At 34.4% G+C, this 22,356-nt stretch overlaps 1 protein-coding gene across 1 annotated transcript in view; it reads left to right on the top strand.

Moving 5' to 3' along the window:
- Positions 1 to 22,356, top strand: part of PARP8 (poly(ADP-ribose) polymerase family member 8) — a 227,250-nt gene that overhangs the window by 187,492 nt on the left and 17,402 nt on the right. Inside the window, exons 15-23 of the mRNA XM_044681226.1 lie at positions 2,538 to 2,603; positions 3,873 to 3,940; positions 6,342 to 6,390; positions 7,466 to 7,578; positions 7,779 to 7,851; positions 9,371 to 9,440; positions 13,947 to 14,020; positions 18,251 to 18,320; positions 22,176 to 22,260. Coding sequence (XP_044537161.1) covers positions 2,538 to 2,603; positions 3,873 to 3,940; positions 6,342 to 6,390; positions 7,466 to 7,578; positions 7,779 to 7,851; positions 9,371 to 9,440; positions 13,947 to 14,020; positions 18,251 to 18,320; positions 22,176 to 22,260 — 668 coding nt within the window. The remainder of the gene's footprint in view (positions 1 to 2,537; positions 2,604 to 3,872; positions 3,941 to 6,341; positions 6,391 to 7,465; positions 7,579 to 7,778; positions 7,852 to 9,370; positions 9,441 to 13,946; positions 14,021 to 18,250; positions 18,321 to 22,175; positions 22,261 to 22,356) is intronic.

Here is a 22,356-nt window from a genome sequence, read left to right as displayed (position 1 = left end):
ATTTCATTTATATAATTGTCAGGGGCCTCGTCTGATACTCATTTCATTTCAAAGACATGTCTTAAAATGGATGTTTTGTGGTTGGTACCAGAGTTTAGATTCTATTCTGTTTATTGTGCCCAGGATGGCCAAGGGTTATTTTGGTGGCAAAATTGAAACATTAGGATGTGATGTCTTACCTTTGGTTTATGTAGCTATTTTTCTTTTCTTTCCACTCAGTACTGTTTCTAAACAGCCTCGGAATAAGCAAAATAGTAGCAATTAAGGGTAAAGTTTTAGATAAAGAAATATTCTTTTTCATGGATCAACCATTATCGTATGTCATGGTAGTGGCAACTTCATATTTTTTTTGCAGCTCATTCAAAGTTCATCAAGTTTTAAGCAACCTTTTATCCTCAAAATGGGGTGGAGAGGATAATTTATTAAGCACATACTTTGTGCCAGGGACTATGCTATGTGCTAAAGATTCACAAACAAAAAGGAAACTATCTTTGCTCTCAAGAAACTCATAGGTTCTTTGGGATTTGGGAAGACAATGTGTGCAGATACAATAAATTCAGAATAAATCAAGCTCTATCAAAACAAACCAAATAAAAGACAGCTAAATACAAGGAAGAGAGGGAGGACAAGCATTGAATCTACTGGGAAAAAGGGTTTTTTAAAAAGACTGTATCATAGCAGTTATGGTGGGTTTTAAACAAAGAGATTATCTGAGATATAGGTAAAGAGTAAGTGTAATACATTCTGGTAATGAGTGATAATGCTAAGGCACAAAGACAGTAGATAGAGCCCTGTGTCAGAATCAGAGAGAGCACCTGTTTGGCTGGACTGTCCAGTACAGGGGCAAGAGTGATGTACAATGAAGTTGGAAAGATAAGATGTTTATGGTCTTAAAAGCCAAATATGCTTATATAATATGTCCTAGAGATAAGAGAAAGATATCAGAGTTAATTGAGTAAATGGCCAGATCTATAATTAAAAGAAATAATTATGCTAATATGTGAAGAATGGATTGGAGAGGTGGGCAGGAGGAGATTTATGGAAGAGAGACCTCTAGGAGGCTATTGCAGTAGTCTTGTGAAAGGAGATTCAGGTGTGTGCCAACGTTATATAGTGAGAAGGGTATAAATGCAAGAAATTTGGCAAATCAAGAAATGTCAAGATTTGGCAACTGACTGGGATATATGCACATGAGTGTAAATTAAGGAATCGAGTTTACCAATGAAATGATGATGATGATGATGTACCCCAGAAACTGTTAGAGTCATTCAATAGAGGTGTTCATTTGTAGAAAAAGATGAGTTTTGTTTTAGACACACTGAGGTTGGGCTCTGTAAAGACATCCAGTTTGAAATATCTGAAAGGAATTTGATCATATTACATGGCAGCCCAGGAAAGAAATGGGCTGGATAGATAGATAGATCTGGATAGATAAACAATTTGCAAAGAGATTGATGGGGAGTTGATGAAGTTATCAGGAAAAAAAATGAAAAAAGAACTGAGGACAAAGCTTTGCTTTATTCGCGTAGTTTAGGGGAGTGCTATGGATTATGAAATCATCATAGGACACCAAGAACCAGTGGACAGCTGTAGGAAGAGAGGCAGAAAACCTGAGTGTCACAAAACCCCCAAAAGCTCAAGTATTCACAAGAAAAGGATGATCAATTGTGGCAGACTCTGAGAAGTAAAAAAGAATGAGGCCTGAGGAGGAAAAATCCCCACTAGATTTAATAATTAAGATACCATTTTTAACTTTAGACAGAGCAATTTATTTTGAGTGGTAAATCTGTAAGCTAGATTGCATGGAGTGAAAAGTGAGTGAGGGAGAGAAGTAGAGGTAATGAATGTATTTTTCTAAGAGTTTGGCTGTGAAAGGGAGGAGAAGTGTTAGATCTTGTAGCATAGTTAAGATATTCTAAGAATTCGAGAGACGAGATTGTTTAAAGGTAGCAGAAAGAAAGAAATAGGGAGAGAATGAATGTACATAAAGGGGGATGTTTGAGGAGGCAAAAGAAGATGAAAATGGTTTCAAGGGCATTCCATCTTGGCAAAAATGTCTCCTTCATTATCAGAAATTTAAATAGAAAAGAACTTGGCACACAGAAGATATTTTTTTAAAAAATTAAATGTTTTTCAGTTAATATGTATGTTTTCTCCCAAACACCTCTCCTTTTTAGTGAAAAAAGAAAAAAAAACCCATTTAACAAATATACATAAGCAAGCAAAACAATTTCCCCATGTTGGTTATGTTTAAAAGGCTATGTTTTAATCCAATTATTAGCTAATCATATTTGTTTTAAAAGGCAGATAACATTCTTCATTATCATTATTATGGAATCATAGTTTGTCAGTGTGTTGATCAGAGCTTTAAGTCTTTTAAAATTTGTTTTGACAATATTATAGCAGAATGATTACTTTCTGATTTACTTCTCAGTTAAAACTTTGCAATATATATATGTGTATATATATATATATATATACATATATATATATATATCGGCCTTCACAAGTCCATATATGTATTTCTATTTAAACAGAAAAAGAATTATGATCGAGTAATGAAAGCGTTGGATAGTATTACATCTATTAGAGAAATGACACAGGTATGTAATCCTGCTGTTATACTGTTCTTGTTGTCATTGTTTTTGCTTTTTAGATATATTGGGAAGCACTTTTAAAATTTATTTGCATTTGGATCATGTCCTCTAAGATCTTCCTAGAGGGAAGTAGGAATGTAAGGATAATAATTGCTTTTCATCAGGAAATTTAAAATGTTATGTGATGTTACTGGATTATGTATGCCATTGTCACTATCTTTTATGAAGAAGAAATAACACAGTTATGGTAAAACTATGCCTTAGAGAAAACATACGGATTTTGTGACCATTAAGAATTTTGATTAGGGACAGCAAATATTACCATCCCCCTCTTCCCTGCAGCTCATTTTAGTGGATTGCACAAGGTTAAGCTCTCAGTAAATGATTTTTAGTAATGAAAATGACTTTGCTATCGGTATATATTTATACTATATCCTAGACCCCAGGCATTCCTGCTTTTATAAATAGCTGTAAAGTTTGACTCTGACATCAGACCTCTGCCAAAAATGGCTGGTTCTTTTCTGGGTCACATATAAGCTATTTTAAATGGGAGGCAACATCGACTGATGAGCACTCAACTAAGGAATCTAGAGACTAGAGTTGTATAAGTGGCTCTTTCAGTGACCTACCTGCTCTGTGACCTTGGGCAAGTTACTTACTCTCTTGATGTCACTATCTCTTCAACATGAAGATGAAAATAGTAGTGTTCTCTAATTTTTTCTGTGCTTTATAGAAGTAGGTTTTATTATTTCACATCTGCAGAATTTTTTGAGATAAGAATATTATAATCCATTGACAATATTGCCAAATAGATCATTCTGTACTCCTGAGTTGTCAAAGGAGATTTCTTTTCACTGAAAATAGTAACTTGTATAGAGATTCATTTGTGTTATCTGAGAGAAAATGAGAAAGTGCTAAAATCAAGGGGAAAAGGAAGGGGGGAGGAGAGGAAAAGAGAGTTATTTTTACTGAAATTTCTATTTAATTTCTTTATGGAAAAGCCTAGGCTCAAGCTAATATCACAATATATGAACATTGGTTGGAGTTATAAAATGTTCTGTTCGTTATGATTTTATAGGTATCATTTAATCTTGTAGAGAAATTTCTAAAGTAAGTTTAGTTGTTACCAAGACAAGGATGTAAATTTTCAAGGCTAAATGTCAAGAAATCTGTAAATTAGACATGCTAATAATTCTGCATTTCTTTTGTTGGATGCTTTAAAAAATAGGTTGCTTAATAGAAGTCAAGAAGTACTATTATTATTATCTTTCATAGGCACCATATTTGGAAATCAAGAAGCAGATGGATAAACAGGACCCTCTTGCTCATCCTCTATTGCAATGGTACAAAACTTCAGTTTTCTTTAAAAAAAAAGTCAAATATAGCCTTATTCTGCCTGCTTTTAAAAAAAAGGAGGGAGGGAAAAACCCAATGCATGCCTGTTTTTGTTTTTTTTTCTTAAACCTGCAATGCTAAGATTCTCCTGGAAGCTTATGAGCCCTGAAGATTATATAAGCCCTTAATGACTCTCATTTTAATTAAAAGTTCTACATCATTGGGGAAAGAATACACTGACTTGCATTGCAAAGATATACAGTCCATTTAACTGCTGTTTGTCCATAGTAAAAAGCCTTGATTAACAGGATTGTACAGGTAATGAGTTGTTCTGGTTAATTTAATTTTCTGGTTAAGTGTGAATTTAGCTGAAAGTCAGTTGTTTCAATATTTCAGGTTTCAAAATCATGCTAAAATTCATCAGCACTTTTTTTTTTTTTTTACCTTAGCTATTACATCATTCTTTTATGTTTGGAAATGTTTGTGTGCTTCAAAATCTCTCTCTATCTCTCTGCTTTTGTCTCTCTGTTTCTGAAGCTCTGTTTCTATCTCTTTGTCTCAATCTCTCACTCCCTCTGACTCACTCTCTCTCTCTCTCTCTCTCTCATTTTTCTTTTGGTGGAAAGTCTTGAAAATGAATTTTTCTCCAGTATGATATTTTCTTGGTGTTAAGATATTGAGCTGAATGTCTACTGAGCCCAGAACCTAAGACTTACTTCTTTTTTCTTTCTAATTCTGCTTTGTGTTTTCATCATTTACCCATTTTTCCTAAAAATGGAACATAGAACAGAGCTGAGACAAGCTAATTGTTCAGCAACATAGAATGGTTTGGAAATTGTATCCCAGTACCTGCTGTTTGAAAATTGTTTCCTCTGTGAGTTATTTTCCAACAGACTTTGCTATGGTATTCTAAAACAGGGTTACAAAAGTAATAGCTATAAGCCACAGAGAGTGGAATTTTCTATATATAAAGTTTCATTTAAAAAAGAAATTTAAAAGTCCCCCTCTGTGCTCCTTCTCATGTGGCTGCCTACACAGACCTCTAGTCCTACCTTTTCACTGAGAAGATAAATCTCATTATTTAGAGAAATTGTTTAGTTGAAATCAGTTGAATCAAGGTTTTAACATGGAATTAATTGAAATCAAAAAAGAGCTTGTCAAAAGATAAGTATAAAAAGCCTACTATTTTTTTTTATTACACTTCAGTTCAAATCCTACCTCTCATATTTACTTGCTTTGTGGCAGGGGCAAATCACTTTAACTCTTTGAGTTTACAATTTCCTCATCTGTTAAATTAGTGATAAAAATTTGTAATACATGCCTCGTAGAGATGATATGAAGATAAAATTCACGAACTTATAGTGATATACATTATGGTTATGACTTATAATTTCCTTATATGCACATTTTAGAAACATTTTCATCATTGGAATATTCCTTAGTATATGATTGTACAATATACAAAAGATCTGTAGTTTCATTAGCAGGAAGAAGTTTTGTTTTTGGAACTTCTACTTAGTAAGACCACAATCTATGTGTAACTAAACAGATAAGTCTTAAGGAGTTTATGGAGGCTCAGGAATGTTAAATAATTTGCATAGTATCAAACAGCTAGTAAAAATTAAAGCTGAGTTGAATCCATGTTTTCTTTAGTCCAAGTCCTGTATTCAACTACTATGTCATGCTACTTCTTTTTGTCTTAGCAAAATATATCAAAAAGGAAAAGTCCATCCTCCTCTCTCTCTCCTTTTGGCCCACAATTAGTTGATCTCCATATACCTTCTTCCATCTCACCATGCCATTTAGCATTTTTGATAGTCACCTTTCAGCTAGATGAGAGACTGTGCATTTTCTTTTCTAGAGTTTTTTTGATCCTTAATGATAATAGTGTTTTTTTTCATAGTTTGCACATTTTCAAAAACACTTTCACATATTAAAAAATAAGTTTTTATCTTCTAATTGAAAGCTTTGGTTATTGTAATCATTTTATATTTTAAGTACCTTTAGCCACTTCTCTAAGTGACAGCATATATGATCATTTGATTTTAAAATGAGTCTTGATTAAAAACTATCTTACTTGAGAAAATGAGAAATTCAGAAATAATCGTCAGTGGTCTTAACATTTTATGTCGTTGTGAAAAATGTATCCTGGTGTTCATTTCACTAAGATAATTATTAAAAAAAAATATTTTTGACCTTCGCTTTTTACATTTCTGTTGGCCAACCTAAGTTGTTCGCCTAAAAGTTGTAGTGTTTTAGATTTGCTTCAAAAAACAGAGGAAAATATATAATTAAGTAAAATGATTACAAAGTTTTTGGCACAGTTAGAATAGGTCTTAATCACTTGCTTCCTAAGAAGAAAAACATTTTTTGCATATTTTGTTGGCTGATGGATCATTTTAATTTCAGGGTTATTTCAAGTAATAGGTCGCATATTGTGAAACTGCCAGTTAACCGGGTAAGTTATTTTTCCATCCATTATTATGCCAATTTTTGAAACTAGGGAAGTTGTTAGATTATAGGACTTTTTCTATAATTCTCAGACAACTTCATAAGGTTCCTAAGATTCAGACAACCATGGGTAGGAGGACTAAGTCATATTTCTCAACTTTGTGCTTTTCTTTTTATTGTACTCAAATCTACAAAATGTTAAATGCAAAGATGTATCATTTATCTTAATATTATAAACAAAAAGTGTCAATCAATATCAGATTATTTGGGGATTACAGCATTATTGGAAAGAACATCACAGAGATTACAAATGGAAAATAATCATTTATTTTCTACTATTTCTTGTTTGTTTCGTCACCAAATGGCTTTTTTTTATCTATATCTATCTATCTATCTATCTATCTATCTATATCTATCTATCAATTTATCTTTATACCTAACTACCTGATTAACTTGTTATTTGATTAGCTATTCTTTTCATAGATTATTTGAATGTTTCTCTAAATAGAAGCAGTTCTAGGATGAAAAAATTGGAACCAAGAAAGCCTACTATATAACCAGAGACAAAATATTAGTGAATATGGTCAATTTGTAAATAATCCATTTCATGGATCATCCCCTGGAGCCATTTTAAAATCTTAAACTGAATTTCCTTTGCTATCTTGCATGTTTCCAGCCCATTTATCTTCTTAAATGGTTGGTGGGTTCTCCTCAGGGAACTCAATCTTGTAAACTGAAGAAAAAACTTAATTAGGAATGCAGAGTAGTCAGACAAAATTTAATAATGCATTTCAAAATTATATATAAATGATTGGGATTATTGGCACATTTGCTCCCTTCCTAGTTCTCTCACAGATTCACTGTATGGTATTTTATCATTCTTATCAAGAATGCAATGTAATTTGTCTGGTGTAGCATTTTTAGATGTTGAAATCTGCCTTTCAATCAGATTGGCTTCAAATGACTTGAAGTTGATCCTGGGTAATGGGGTTCTGTGGGAACCAGTGAGATCTGAGCGAGCCTTCAACCTTGGAAATATGTTCAGCTTGACACTTTTTCATTTGTCGTATTTTATTTAACAGCAATTGAAGTTCATGCACACTCCCCATCAATTCCTCCTTCTCAGCAGTCCACCAGCCAAAGAATCCAATTTTAGAGCTGCTAAAAAACTCTTTGGAAGTACCTTTGCATTTCAGTGAGTATGGCTAAATACTACAGGTAATATGAGCCTCCTTTACAAGAATGTTTAATGAGTACAGGAGGATATATTTATTTTCCAAGAGATGGTTAACAATTACAAGTTGCCAACAAATAAATGATTGAGTTGCATACTCTGAATCTAAGGGTAGCATGACTTCTAACACCGTGTCTTTGGCTTTTTCTCTCTGGTTTTAGTGGCTCCCACATTGAAAACTGGCACTCCATCCTGAGGAATGGCTTAGTTGTTGCTTCAAATACACGACTACAGGTAAATTTTCTTCCTTTATGATAGGGAATGTTAAATAAAAGTAGCCGTTTTTTCCCTGCATCAGCTATTGCAATGATATGTATTCCTGTAGTGTACAAGAGGGTATATATGCAATGCGGTCTTAGAGGTAGCAATAGCATTGTTTAGAATAGAATAGAATTAGAAAATGCATTGATATATTTTCCCTTGTATTCATTGAACTGATGTTAGCCACATTTCTCAATTCTGTCATTAAATGGGAAAAGAGGTTCCTAGATGGAAAAGTTAAAAAAAGAATTCTAATACAAGCAGTGAAACAAGATACTGAACCGAATATAACACACAATATAAACAATCAAATGTTTTCTTTGTATTCTCTTAAAGCTTTTCTTTTCTTCTTTTTCTTTTCTTTTTTCTTTTTTTTGTGGGGTTGGTCATTGAAAGGAAGAAAGATTATCAAAGAGCTCATTAATTATCTTTTTTCTAAAATTACTCTCAAAGATGTTGATAGGATGCTGGGAGCAGATATTCTCACATGTTTCTGATTTCTACCTTTATACTTCATTAAGTGACATTTCACTAGTTAACTGGCTTTTTTTCACCTAAAAGTAGTTAAGGTCAATTTAGGAAAGAGATGACCAGAAATTTTCCCTGTCATCTTGTATTTGAAGGGCAGTGTGTTTAAAGAAATCAGTCACCAAGTGTTGAGTTAGAGCCTACTATATGTCGAGCATTATGGCTAGGTTTGAGGGTAACAAATTCAAAGCTAAATAGAAATTACAGGGTTTAACACATTCTCTGCGATATTTTTTACTTTTTTACATCAAGCCAACAAGGTAAAATAAGTCTGTAGCCAATAAATAGAGAAAGAGAGAAGGAAATGGGAGTCAAATTTTTATATTTAGGTGATTGGGTTATATATAATTTTTTGACTTTGAGCCATTATTGACTGTACATGTTGTTTAGCATCTAAAATGCTTAGAGTCTTTTTGGTCAGTTTCAGAGACTGGAATGTTTTTTTAAAGTTTATCTGCATCAAATTAAAATTCAATGGAGGACTAAGGTGAGACAGGTTAGTTACACAAGAAGGCTATCCACGTTCAGTGTGCAATGCTTACTGAAATTCATTACAATAGATGTTGTAATCCAATGTGTAAGTCTCCATCAAAGTATACGTGTGAATATTTCATGCTTTTGGATTATCGTGCTTTTTGTTTGTTCACAAAATATGAGAGTTGCTAAATTAAAAGTCAGATAGTGTGCTCTGTAATAATACCTACAATATGTGGGAAAGGCTGTGCAAAAGACTATGAATTGGCTATTTACTCGTGCCTATAAATTGTCTGAATCAAAATTCTTGATGCAAGGATTATATTAATCTTCTTTTCAAATCCAATTATACTTCATTCAAGATATACAGGATCTTACACTAGTAAGAGCTCTATTATTTTGTAAGCAGTGTTCTGATATAAGACTTTTTCTGTTCTTCATTTGAAACATTTAAAAAGTAGTGACAGGCTTCTCTCTCCCTTCTTTTTAGCTCCATGGTGCAATGTATGGGAGTGGAATATATCTTAGTCCATTGTCAAGCATATCATTTGGTTACTCAGGTAACAGTCCAAATCACTCTCAAATTTAATTTCATTGTCTTTTGATTTCATTGTCTTTCATTCTCTTTTTCATGTTTTGGTTTTTATTGGTATCTCTTTCTCAGCAACGAAGCATAATTACTATATTTGCTTCAAATATCATCAGTATTTCAGAAAACAAAGGAAAATTAGGATAATTTAATGGTAAAGTGGTAACAAGAGCTAGAATCACATAGCTCTCTTTTCAAATCAGGAAAAGCTGGGTTTAACTCGCAACTGAAGCACTTATAGATAGTGTCATCTTGTGTAAGTCACTCAACCTGTTAGGACTTCTTGTTGTTCTGTTGTGTCTTACCCTTCCTGACCCCTTGTACCATATTAGTCCAGGAGGTTTTCTTGGCAAGGATACTGGAAAGGTCTGCCATTTCCTTCTCCAGTGGATCCTTTTCTCAGGCAGAGGTTAAATGATTTGCCCAGAGTCATATAGCTAGGTAATATTTGAGGTTGGGTTTGAACTCATGTCTTCTTTACTCCAGCCCTGCACTCTATACACTGAGCCATCTAGCTACCACCTAGCTCCCTCCTGGACATAGCTAGATTATCATTTGCCCAAGGGCACATGGCTTAGAAGTATCTGAGGCTGGATTTTAAGTCAGATCTTCCTGTCGCTAAGGCTAGTGCTCTTAACCACCAAGCCACAGATGCCTATAAGATAATAAATTGTAGAGGAGGTACTCATCTTTACTGGTAAAGAGTGTTTCTTCACTGAAACTTATATATACACTGATAAAATCAGATATCTGGAACAAAACATATAAAACCAAAAATATCTTGGCAATGCATGAATTGAAAATCATCCATTTTCTCTAAGGCTTTCCTTTTCTATGAACATTTTAATATATGCCATTAAAATATTTTCATTTATCTGTTTATGTTTGCAATTTCTTTTTTTTATTAAAATGTATAAACATGTGTCTATTCCATATCCTTAAATGTGATGTTGTTCTTGGATCCTGTGCTTCAAGATTATGTAATAAGGGAATCTTTGTAATGCTTCTGGGATCTAAAATCCTTTGTATGTTATGGATTACACCTCTATGATGGGATAGCAACAGAAATGGTTAAAGTATACCACTGTCCTTTGAGGGTAATAGTGTAGAAGGAAGCTATCATTCCTAGAAAGTTAGAATAGCATTTTGATATAGCACTTGTATATACCAACTTGTCATGTATATTGTTGTTGAATGCTTATTCATTGGTGTCCAACTCCTCTTGACCTTGTGGACCATATTCTCAATGGGACTTTTTTTTGGCAAAGATACTAAAGTGTTTTGCCATTTCCTTCTCCAATGGACTCAGGCAAACATAGGTTAAGTAACTTGCTTAGGGTCACCCAGCCAGTATGTGTCTAAGGACAGATTTGAACTCAGGTCTTCCTATATCCAGGTTCATTGCTCTATCCACTAAATGACCTCCCTGCCTCCTTTAAGTATTATCAAAATTTTACAAGTAAAGAAACTGAGGTTCATAGGTTTAAGTGACTTGCTCACGGTTACACAATTAGAAGGTACAGAATGGAAATTTGAACTGAAGCTTCATCTCCAAATCCAAATACCAAAATCCAAATTCTGCCTCTATAGACCATTGAGTTTGAGTTTCTATGGCCCTGTTAATGTTGCTCTGTCATAATAAGCCTGTACTGCACCTGACCCTCCAGGATGAACTCTATGTGTATGGTTTCATTTTGTTCACTTTTGAGAAGAATTTTTTTAGAATGAAGTATTTTAGATTTTTGATCTTATGAGTTAATTTTATGTAGGTTTTATTTTTATTGATTTTGTACAGCATGGCGTCCAAATATTCTTTGGTACTGTATAAATCCACTTACATAGAAATTGCAAACTCCCCATTCTGTATGCTGTGTGTGATGTACAACATCCCTGAGGCAGATAACAGAATGACCAAAAAAAATTGTTTCATAGACATGACTCAAATACTACTAAGTAGGTGAAACTATTTCCATTAATGCGTGCATCTTATTACACAGATGCACTAAATAATGTTTGTTGGACTCTTCTTAGTCTGAGGCACCCAATATAGTCCAGTCAGAAAACTTGCTCTGTAGGAATAGTGGTATTTCTCTACGAGAGAGAAGCAGTATAGTGTAGTGGATACAGAGCTATGTTTAAAGTCTCTAGATCTTTGGTTCAAATCCCATGTCTGATATTTATTTACTCTATGAGCAGGAATGAGTCCCATAATCTATCTCAAACTTATTTTCCTCATCTGTAAAATAGAACTCATAATACTTGCAGTCCCTATTTCACAGTATTTGTGAGATTTGAGGGAACATGTCAATAATTATTTTGTAAACTTCAAAATGCCCTCTAAACATCAATTTGTTATTGTTGTCATTATTGCTGCTACTATGACTTTGTTTTGCATTTACTGAAGTCACTGCAATTCTAAGCTATTAAGCAATTAACGTTTAAAACTATTCTAAGACTTTGGTGACACCTAGAATTTTAATTTCTAAGATTCCTATTTCACATGTCTATGCAAACTTATTTCAAGGCCTGTCTATTAAAGTACACGTGCTTTAAAAATGGTAAATTAAAATAGAAGTGATTTTTAAAAAAGCTGTGGGTCATTAAACACCTTCAAAATAATAGGAAGGGGGAAGGGACATTTATATTGCTTTAAACCAACCACTGTCCTTCTAGGTGATGGGATACAAAGTTGGTTTCAGAGGATCTGCAGATACACATATGACTGCCTCAATAAGTTAAAACAATTCCTCAACATAACAATTATCCCATGTATATGTGTCAGTGTTATTCATTTGTATCTAGTTTCTAGTGAGAAAATAGAAATAATAACCAATAACTATTACAAATTCAGAAATGTTTTTTAAATGCATTTGTGTATTATTAGTCAGTGGTCATTAGTGATAAAGCTACCATCATGTGAGGCTTCAAAAAAAATGTGATGAGAAAAAGGGATCATCAGAGGAAAATGTATAGAAATCATTGGTCTGTTTTCCTTCTCTGTAAAATATCTTAGGAGGTGGTGTTTCTTCTCCCTGCTACCTATAAGAAGCAATCCTTTGCTCTGATAAGTTTTACTAGGTATTATATGTACCCTAAAAGGGTTCCAGGTGATCCCCCCTTTGAACAAAGGTCAGTTGTCCTCAGGGACAGGTAAGTGCCATTCTGTAGTGATGAGTGATGTGACCTACACAAAATTTACCAATGGCCAAGACATCATGTAGCATTTGTGGAGATAGAAAGGGGTCAATCAAAGTTTTTTTTTCCTATTATCCTTGCAAAAACAAATGTAAAAAAGACAGAAGTAGGCGGAAGGAAAAAGAGACCCTTCACTGAGAATGCAAATAAAAAATAACGCATTTTTTTCTCATACTGAGAATAAGATTATTATTTTCTCTTTCAATGTTAAAGGAAAATAATAACAATGCCATTGTTATTGTTATTATCATATTTTGCTATGCATGTCATTTCTTTTGATACACATAACAACCTTGGGAGGTTGGTGTTGTTAGTAGCTCTTATTATAGCTATGGAAATAGAGGTAGACAGTTTAAGTGACTTCACAGGCTGCATATTCTAGAAACTGTCTGGAACAGGATTTGAACTCAAATCTTCCTGTTTCTAAGCCCTACATGCATTCTTATCCATTTTGTTAGCAGTTAAAGAGGGAGTAATCAATGTGATGCCTTGGAAAGTTTTATCTATTATATGGTGGCAAAGGAAAATTGGTTTTGATGTCTAACTAGGTCATACTCTTTTTAGGATTACTTAAGTTTTAAGAGCTTTTTTTTTTGTTGTATTCCAATTTTCTTTTATGACACTTTTTTGAAAAAACTATTTTTCTTTTTATTTGTGTATTATGTATGTGATTTCATTTGTATATTGATTTTTCCAATCAAATGCAGTACTCTGCAACTTCAGAGTTTTGGAGAGTTTGTGTGTTTTGTGTCCTAAGAAATTATATTCCTTGCTCAGATCCCCACACTTACACATGTAAAACACACACACACACACACACACACACACACACATCTCAGAAATATAATTTGAATTCTGCTCTTTATTCTTTAAGGCCTGTTCTCTATGGACTATGCCACAGCTCCCAATTTAATAATGTATATATTCTTGATGGCAGGAATGTGTGCGTGCGTGCGTGTGTGTGTTTGTGTGTGTGTGTGTGTGTGTGTGTGTGTGTGTGTCTATATTCCTATCATTATTTAGCTCAAAATGAGCCTAAAGCTGGTACTCCCTAGAAAGAATAACTAAAGTTCTTCATAGCCTGAGCTTCCATGGTGTCATCACCTGAAGCACCTAACTCTGAGCTAATGCTAGTGTTATGTCTCCCCTTGGAATTTGACAGAAGGTCAAACATATGTTGAGATGATTTCATCCAGTTAGTCCCTGAAATGATGGTCTGGTATTCTTTGTTTCTGTGTTTTTTTGTTTTGTTTTGTTTTTTTGTGTTTGTGTGTGTTTTTAGGGATGAACAAGAAACAGAAAGTGTCAGCCAAGGATGAGCCGGCCTCCAGCAGTAAAGGCAGTAATACATTACAGGTAATGCAATTAATCATGTAAGTCTTTTTGGCTGGTGACCCATGGATTTGTTAGCTAGGAGGAAGCTAATGCTCATGCTTCTAAGCCAACAAAATGATTGTTTTGAGTGGTCAGCAGTATTAAAGAACGAAGATCGTTTAAGAGCAAAGAAACTTAAATGCTTTCTATAGCAAATATTCAAAACTGTAGCTTGAAAAATAAGTCCTTTGAGGAAGAGTTCACGGCAGGGAAGAGTTAAAGAATTAAGCATTTTTATAAGCAAAAAGCTTGGTGCCATAAGACTTTCTGTATGTTACATGCCTTGTTAAATTTTACTTTTAACACTAATTGCAAATACTGGCACTAGATACCTTTTCTTTTTTCTTTTTGGAAATTTTTATTTAATTGATTAATTTAGAATATTTTTCCATGGTTACATGATTCATGTTCTTTCCCTCCCCTCCTCCCACCTCCCTTCCATAGCCAACTGCAATTCCTTGGGGTTTTACATGTGTCATTGATCAAGACCTATTTCCATATTTTACTAGGTACCTTTTCAATTCCTCTTGAGTTTAATGTTTGTAAAGAATCATCCAAGGGGGCAGCTAGGTGGCTCAGTGGTTTTGAGAGCCAGACCTAGTGACAGGAAGCCCTAGGTTCAAATCTGGCCTCAGATATTACCTAGCCGTGTGACCCTGGGAAAGTCACATAACCACCATTGCCTAGTTCTTACTGCTCTTATACCTTGGAACTAATACAAAGCATTGATTTTTAAAACAAAAGGTAAAGATTTAAAAGAAAAAAAGATTCTCCAAGTGCTTATCAAATGACAAATATTAATCGATATGTATATAGACTTTATAATTTTTAATTGGCTATGTGTATATACATACATGCCTATGTAGATATGTGTGTTTTGTGTAATTAGAAATCTTGTACCTTTGAACTTTGAACTTGATCAAGACCTATTTCCATATTATTGATTTTCGCACTAAGGTGATCATTTAGCGTCTACATTCCCAGTCATATCCATATGAAGTTCAAAGGTACAAGATTTCCAATTACACAGGTTCTATGTGTATATAACTGTATCTGTAGGTACATTAATATACACATACACATAGGTGGATGCATCTGAATATATGGATATTTATAGGGATATAGATATCTTGTTGGATCCTTGCGCACTTTATATAAGAGGTACTTTTATATAAGAGGATATTGAACTTCAAAGAGGCAGAGCAAAAAAATAAATAGATAAAAATTATGGTCTGAGCAGCTTGCCCGAAGGTCAAAAAGAGCCACTGGTAAAGCCAAGATGGGAACCCAAATTTTCTATCCTCAATTCCTATAAGCTTTCTTCCTTGATAAATCTTTCCCTTTGTAAGAGTGAAAATTAGGAGACTGGCTGTAAATTAATAATTTTATTAAATCAGTAGTAGTAGGAGAAAAAGATGTAAAAATAAGCAAGGAAAATATAAGATTCTTTCCTTATTGCTCCAGTTAGCTTGCTAAATCTATGGCCACTAAATCTAAATGAAGAGACCGAAATTCACTCTTGCCTCAGTTTATAAAACCTTTTCTTCTCCCACTAACTCTCTCATGTCCCATCTCCAGAACCAACTATGCTTCCTTTTTTTTTTAATTAAAAAATTTTAAAACATTTTTTGATGTTTACATATTTTATTTTCTTTCCCTCCCCTCTCCCAGATCTGGTAAGCACTTCCACTGGGTTATACAAATCCAACTGTGCTTTCTAATTTGCCTGTGCTGCCCAGGGTGCCAGTCCCAGGTGACAGAGCCAGAGGAAAATGGCCTGCTCCATATCTTGTGACTCTTGACTCCACTGCTGCCTTTTTCCAGCTGCCATTCTCTCCTCATGACCTAATCTACCCAATGATTTCCCTCACACAGTCCTGGCTTCAGGGTTAGATGGTCAGCAGGAGATGAGGAAAGTAAATTTCCTTCACACTCCTTACACTCCTCAGATTTTCCTATACTTCCCTGAATCTCTCTTTGTTTCTTGTCAATTTCTTTTATTTGTTTATTTTTAATTAAAACCCTTATTTCCATTTTAGAACCAGTACTCTTTATTGGTGCTAAGGCAGAAAAGTGATAAGGTCTAGGCCATGGGGGTTGAGTGATTTGGCTAGAATCACATAGCTAGAAAGCATCTGAGTCCAGATTTGAACACAGAATTTCCCATCTCTAAGCCTGGCTCTCAATCTACTGAGCCACGCAGCTGCCTCTGGTTCTTTTAATTTCAACCTTGTACCATAATTATTTTTCTTTCTGATCCCTGCTCTAAAACTATGATCTTTCTGAAGGCAGAGAATTAAAATTGTTCCCCTTCTTTGAAACTCTAGTCCTATTGGAATTTTTAAACTATTTATTGAATATAAAAGAAAGGAACAATACTTAAAAAGCTTTCCCCATCTTTCCCCTCACCTTTTCCCCATCTTATTTTCCCTCCAGATTGTTGGGGTTTTTCTTTCCAGTTAAAATATGTGTACATGAGTATGTACGCATATAGGAAGAAGGAGAGAGATAAAAGGGTTTGGTGAACCATGGAATGGTTTTAGGGATTAGCCTTTTTCATTTAAAAAAAAAAGCACCTTACTTTCCATCTTAGATTTAATACTGTGTCAATTCTAAGACAGAAAAACAGTAAGGGTTAGGCAGTGGAGGTTAAGTGACTTGCCCACGATCTCACAGCTAGGACGTGTCTGAGATCAGATTTGAAGCAAGAACTTCCCATCTCCAGGCCAGGCTCTCTATCTACTGAGCCACGTAGCTACTCCCTGGCCTTACTCTCCCATCACTAATTATCCTTTATGTACATATTGTCACAATTTAACAGACTCCTTGGAGGAAAGAAAATGAGGATTCAGAAAGTCCCCATTTTTATTCCTGGCAAATATTTTCAAGAATAATTATATTTTTCTTTTTTTTCTTTTTCTTTTTCTTTTGAATATTTTCCCATATTTACATGTTTCAGGTTATTTCCCTCTCCCCAAATTCCCCTAACCCCCTTTAGCTGACACACAATTCCACTGGTTTTTTACTGGTATCCTTGATTAAATTATATTTTTCTTAAAGTAGGGTGACTTCTTCTTTTGAACATCTTCCCTAGGCTGTTTCTTAATTCATGTTATATTCAAAGAATCCAGAAAATATTTTGATATAACTAGATGGATAAAAATATTCACCCATACAATGAAGACTCACTCTAAATTGGAGGCAGCTAAGTGACACAGTGGATGGAGACCCTGGACCTAGAATCAGGAAAACCTGATTTGAGATTTGACCTCTCTTTTTCCCTTTCCTTCTCTATTCTTCTCTCTCTTTCTCCCTCCCTCTTAAATAATGATTTTAGAGTATTTTCTTTAATATTTGTTTTAAATATGTATTTATGTACTCTAAAGGAGGAACTTTAGGTTAGGTCTAGCCCCTTCTCAGACTAAATTCTTTTTTTGGGCAGGAAAGGTCGAGAATCTATATTTTCTTATACCTAGGGTCAACTAGGTAGTACAGTAGATAGAATGCTGGACCTGAAATCATATCCTACCTCGAATGTCTTACTAGCTAGCTATGTGACCAGGCAAGTTATCTGACCTCTTTTGGCCTCAATTTCCTCATGTTGTTGGGAGGATCAAACAAGATTATATTTGTAAACCACTATGCCAAAATTAAAGCATATGATAGGTATTGTTGTTATCATTATTATAATTATTGTTTTTTACTATGGCACTTCGTGTAACTCTAAAGAACCAGATTTCTAGTCCTCTGAGACTAAATAAGTGATTCATGATATTAGTTATAGTGTTGGGGCAGATAAGTGGCTCAGTGGATTGAGATCTAGAGACTGGAGGTGCTGGTTTCAAATGTGACCTCATGCACTAACTAGCTGTGTGACCTTAATAAGCAAGTCACTTAAGCCCTATTGCCCTGCCCTTTCCTATCTTCTGCCTTAGAACCAATATACCGTATTGATTCTAAGATGGAAGGTAAGAGTTTAAAAAAAAAAATTAAACCATATTGTGAGATAGTTAAGTGGCATTATTGTAGCAAATTTATCTTGATGGCTAATGCAGTGACACTGATAAACTTTTCTGCTTACAGTTATAATTCTTAAATATTTTCTATTGAAAATTGTTTGAATTACAAATATTTTTAAAAACTGACATTCTTTTTATGCATATAACTTGCTCATTTTTATTGTAATGTCACAATTTTTCTTTAATTCTTCAGTCACAGAAAAAAGGACAGCAATCCCAGTTTTTGCAAAGCCGTAACTTAAAATGCATAGCCTTATGTGAAGGTAAGTTGAAAACATTCACAAACCTTAATTGGATCTTTCTATATTCATATGAGCTTATTAAATGATTCTCTTTAAAAATAACTTTACATCACTACTGAACTGATTATTTTTCCGAATGAACTTACATGTATATGTTGAATATTTGTTAGTATTGGAAAGGAGTTTCCTTCCTTTAGTTCCTTATAATGTAATCCAAACATTTCCTTTTTCCAGCCACTTCACTCTATCTGAACCTGTTTATCCTCTCCAACTCCTGGATCTTTCTCCAGTCTCATAAATGTATTGCTAATATTTTTGCTTAATTTCCCCTTCCTCTAGAGAAATTTTGAACCCATGGCCATTTCAACACACAATTATTCACTATTTTGAAGTTCCCTGCTGCACTGCATATTCGTTCTTTGCTCTTGTCCTGTTAAACTCCCCATCAGGTTCACCCACTCTCACCCTTTTCTGTTATTATTCCTGGACCTCTACTGGAGGAAGACTCATGCCTTGCCAGCTAAATCCACTACAGATTTATTGTGTCTAACTTGGAAATATATCTTTACCATATCCTGTCTAGTATGTTGTAATCTTCTTATGTATCTCTCTTTTTAATTCTGTCATAGTTCAGCACTTATTCCAAATTTTCTCTTTCAGGTTCATACCCCAGCCCACCTCCTCTCGTATATATTTCTCAGTAGTTGATCTTATATTTTCATTTTCTTGACAAAACTGAGAGCTATCTAGAAAGAACTCTCCAGCACACCTCAAAATATCTTTGTTTAAATCCTTCCACTTCTCCTGCCCTTCTGTCTCAAAAGGTTACCCTTCTTCTTGCCAAGGGCAAAATTTCTATCAGAACCTTTTAACTCATTGCCTCCCATTCAGTTTATTCAAACAAACATTTATGAAGGACCTGCTACCTGCAAGAATGTGCTTAGCACTGGACATTCAAAGACAAAAACTAAATAGTTTTTGTCCCAAACAAGCTCATGTTCTTTTGGGAGATTCAACAAAGACACAGATAAGCCAATACATGATAAAGTATGAGAGGGAAAGCATTCAGGGGTGCCTGGCACCAGAAATGAGAGATGGCTTCTAGCTGGAAGGGAAGGAGGACATGATTGGTGAAGACATGAAGTGGTTTTGAAGTATGGAGGAGGGTGAGAAATTTCTGTACCTAGCCTTAATTTTCTCAGTAGAGTGGCAAGCTATGTCATCTGCTGAGAGATGGGTAGGAGCAAGGTGGAGCTTGAAGAGACTTAGAACAGCTGCTCTTGGAAGTATAAAACTAAGAGAGTTTACCATGGTCCCATCTCTCTCCTCCCTTTTGCTCCCAAAGAGTAGCTACATTTAACTATATTCACTTTCCCATCTCCAAAGAATAATTTATTCTTAAATTCTTTTCAGTGTTGTTTCCATACTCAATCCTCTACTGAACATATTTTCTCTGAGGCTACCAGTTGTTAAAACTAGTGGATTTTTCTCATTATTCATCTCATTTCAAGTTTCTACTGCAGCTAGTGCTAATAATCCCCTTCTTCTCCAACCAATGAACCCCCCCCCCCACCTCTACTATGTACTTTATTTTTATCTGAGTGCCATGAAATGCTCTGTGTTGCTTCTCTGCCTTATTAATTCCTTCACTGCTTCAGTTTCTTGTTCTCTAAGTGTGACTGGTCACAAGGTTCTCTGATGGACCATTTTTATATACTCTCTCCCCTCCAGTCTCATGCTATCAGTTCTTACCTCTGCACTTCTAGATCTCAAGCCCACATCTCCTTTCTGAGATTATAATACTATGTCTGTATCTCTCTTTGTCCTTGTTATGTTCAAACTTGCATCAAAATTATTTTGTCAATATCTGGTTATCCCTGCTATAAGACTGTAATTTCCTGGAGACCTAATATATAAAACCTCTCCATCTCTTCCTTTTTTTTCTTCTTTTCCTTTTCCTTCTCTTTCCCTCACAATTGATGGTTTTAGAGGATTAATTTTAGGATTTAAGTCAAATACGTATCTTGGTATCTCCTGATGGTTGCCCTATGAACTTCAAATTCATCTTTCTAAAAGTGAATTCACTGTTATCTTTTCCCTTCTACTCTATAACCACACTTTCTTTTGTTTATAGCTCTAGCAACTGGCAAGTACCTGGCCCAGATCCTTAGAAACATCACTACTTTTTTCCCCTCTCTCTTCTCATGGGTCCCATTCAGTTGTGCAGTTCTCTTGATTCTTTATCCATAATATTTCTCATTTTCTTCTCAACTGTCCACTCACATGATCACCACCATCCTATTTCATATTCTCAGGCAATTAGAATAACTTGTTAATTTATCTTTATCCTTCCATTCTTTCCTTTTTTCCAATTCTCTTTGCCCAGAGCTCCAAAATTAACTTTATTTCACAAATAGGTTGTTTTCCCACTCAGAAATGTTAAGGGCTCATGGAATAAAATACAAACAGTTCAGTTTGACATTTAAGATGTTATGCAGTCTAGCTCTTATCTACTCTTCCAGTGATCTTATATCATTTCCCTTCATATACTCTGTACCTCAGCCAAACTGAACTATCCTCAAAATGTTGTTTGAGACTCTTTAATTTCTTGCACTTGTATAGGCCATACTTCACAGTTGGGCCACATTATACTTTTAAAAATCCTCTTCCTTCCAGATTCAGATTAAGTATTGCCTCTTCTATAAAGCCTCCCCAATTAACTCATTTCTGAAATTTTCTCATAGGAAACGTGTCGGTCTCTTTGTCCTTATGTTCAAACTTGCAACATAATTATTTTGTCTATGTCTGGTGATTCCTGCTATAAGACTAATCTCCTTGAGGGTAGAGAACAATCCTGGATTTCTTACATATAAATATATCATAAATTAATTTTTTTAATTTTTTCAATTATATGTAGAAAAAATGTCTTTTTAATAGGACAGTAAAGCACAATATATAGAACCTCTCCCTTTCTTTCTCCCTTCCCTATTCTCTTTTTCTCCCTTTCCCTTTCCTTCTCTCACAAATAATGGTTTTAGAGAAAATTAATATTAGGATTTAAATGAAACATGTATGTAGGCATGCATGTGCATACAAAAGTGTTTTCATGTTTATATATTTATACAAATAGGGAGAGAGAGAGAGAGAGAGAGAGAGAGAGAGAAAGCTTTACTTCTGCACCCAAAGGTAGCTTTAGGGATTGTGCCTCCATATTCTGTTCTTACCATTCTATAAGTGTACATATTCACAATTTAAAACTACATACATTTTGATTAAAGAAAATAAGAATTTAGAAAGTGCCCATTTTCAGAGTATATTTTTTTTCTGAGAGTGGAGTAATTATCTCTCTATAGAGATGCCAACCTAGACCATCAGCAGTTATTAATTGTGTTATATTAAAAGAAGTCAGAAAATATGCATCAATATAACTAGATTGGATAACCATATTCACTCATAAAATTAGAACCATCAGAGTCTTCCTTTAAAATTTTTCCACTACATATACCTAAGAAAATATTGAACTTTAAAGCCAAAAGTACTCTTAGTCATTATTTGACCCAATTCTCTCATTTTAAGATCTGTTGCATGTTTCAAGAAAATTTAAAAAAAAATTTAAAAGATGGGAAAAAATAGTCTTCCATCCAGTCTTTCCTTTTGTAAATTTCTTCACCATAAACTTGCTCCCGGTGATAGCAAATTTGATTTCTGTTTTTAAATGCAATTCTTATCCTAGAGTGCTCCTTAAGTTAAGAATTTTTTCCATTATATATTCTTACATTAGGATTGTTCTGGTAGAGAAGTAAATTCATAGATTGATTCTTTAGAGAAAAATAGTGCCTCGATTTCATCTGTCTAATGTGTTATATTTCTTGGTAGTGATAACATCACCAGATCTGCACAAGCATGGAGAGATATGGGTTGTCCCAAACACTGATCATGTCTGTACAAGATTCTTCTTTGTGTAAGTAACAGTACTTTTTCCTCAATTTTTAAAAAAAGTGTGTGTGTGTGTGTGTGTGTGAGAGAGAGAGAGAGAGAGAGAGAGAGAGAGAGAGAG

This window comes from Gracilinanus agilis, chromosome 1, assembly GCF_016433145.1.
Source record: "Gracilinanus agilis isolate LMUSP501 chromosome 1, AgileGrace, whole genome shotgun sequence".
NCBI lineage: Eukaryota > Metazoa > Chordata > Mammalia > Didelphimorphia > Didelphidae > Gracilinanus > Gracilinanus agilis.
The sequence above is the reverse complement of the archived record's forward strand: the minus strand, read 5'-3'. Positions and strand labels throughout refer to the sequence as shown.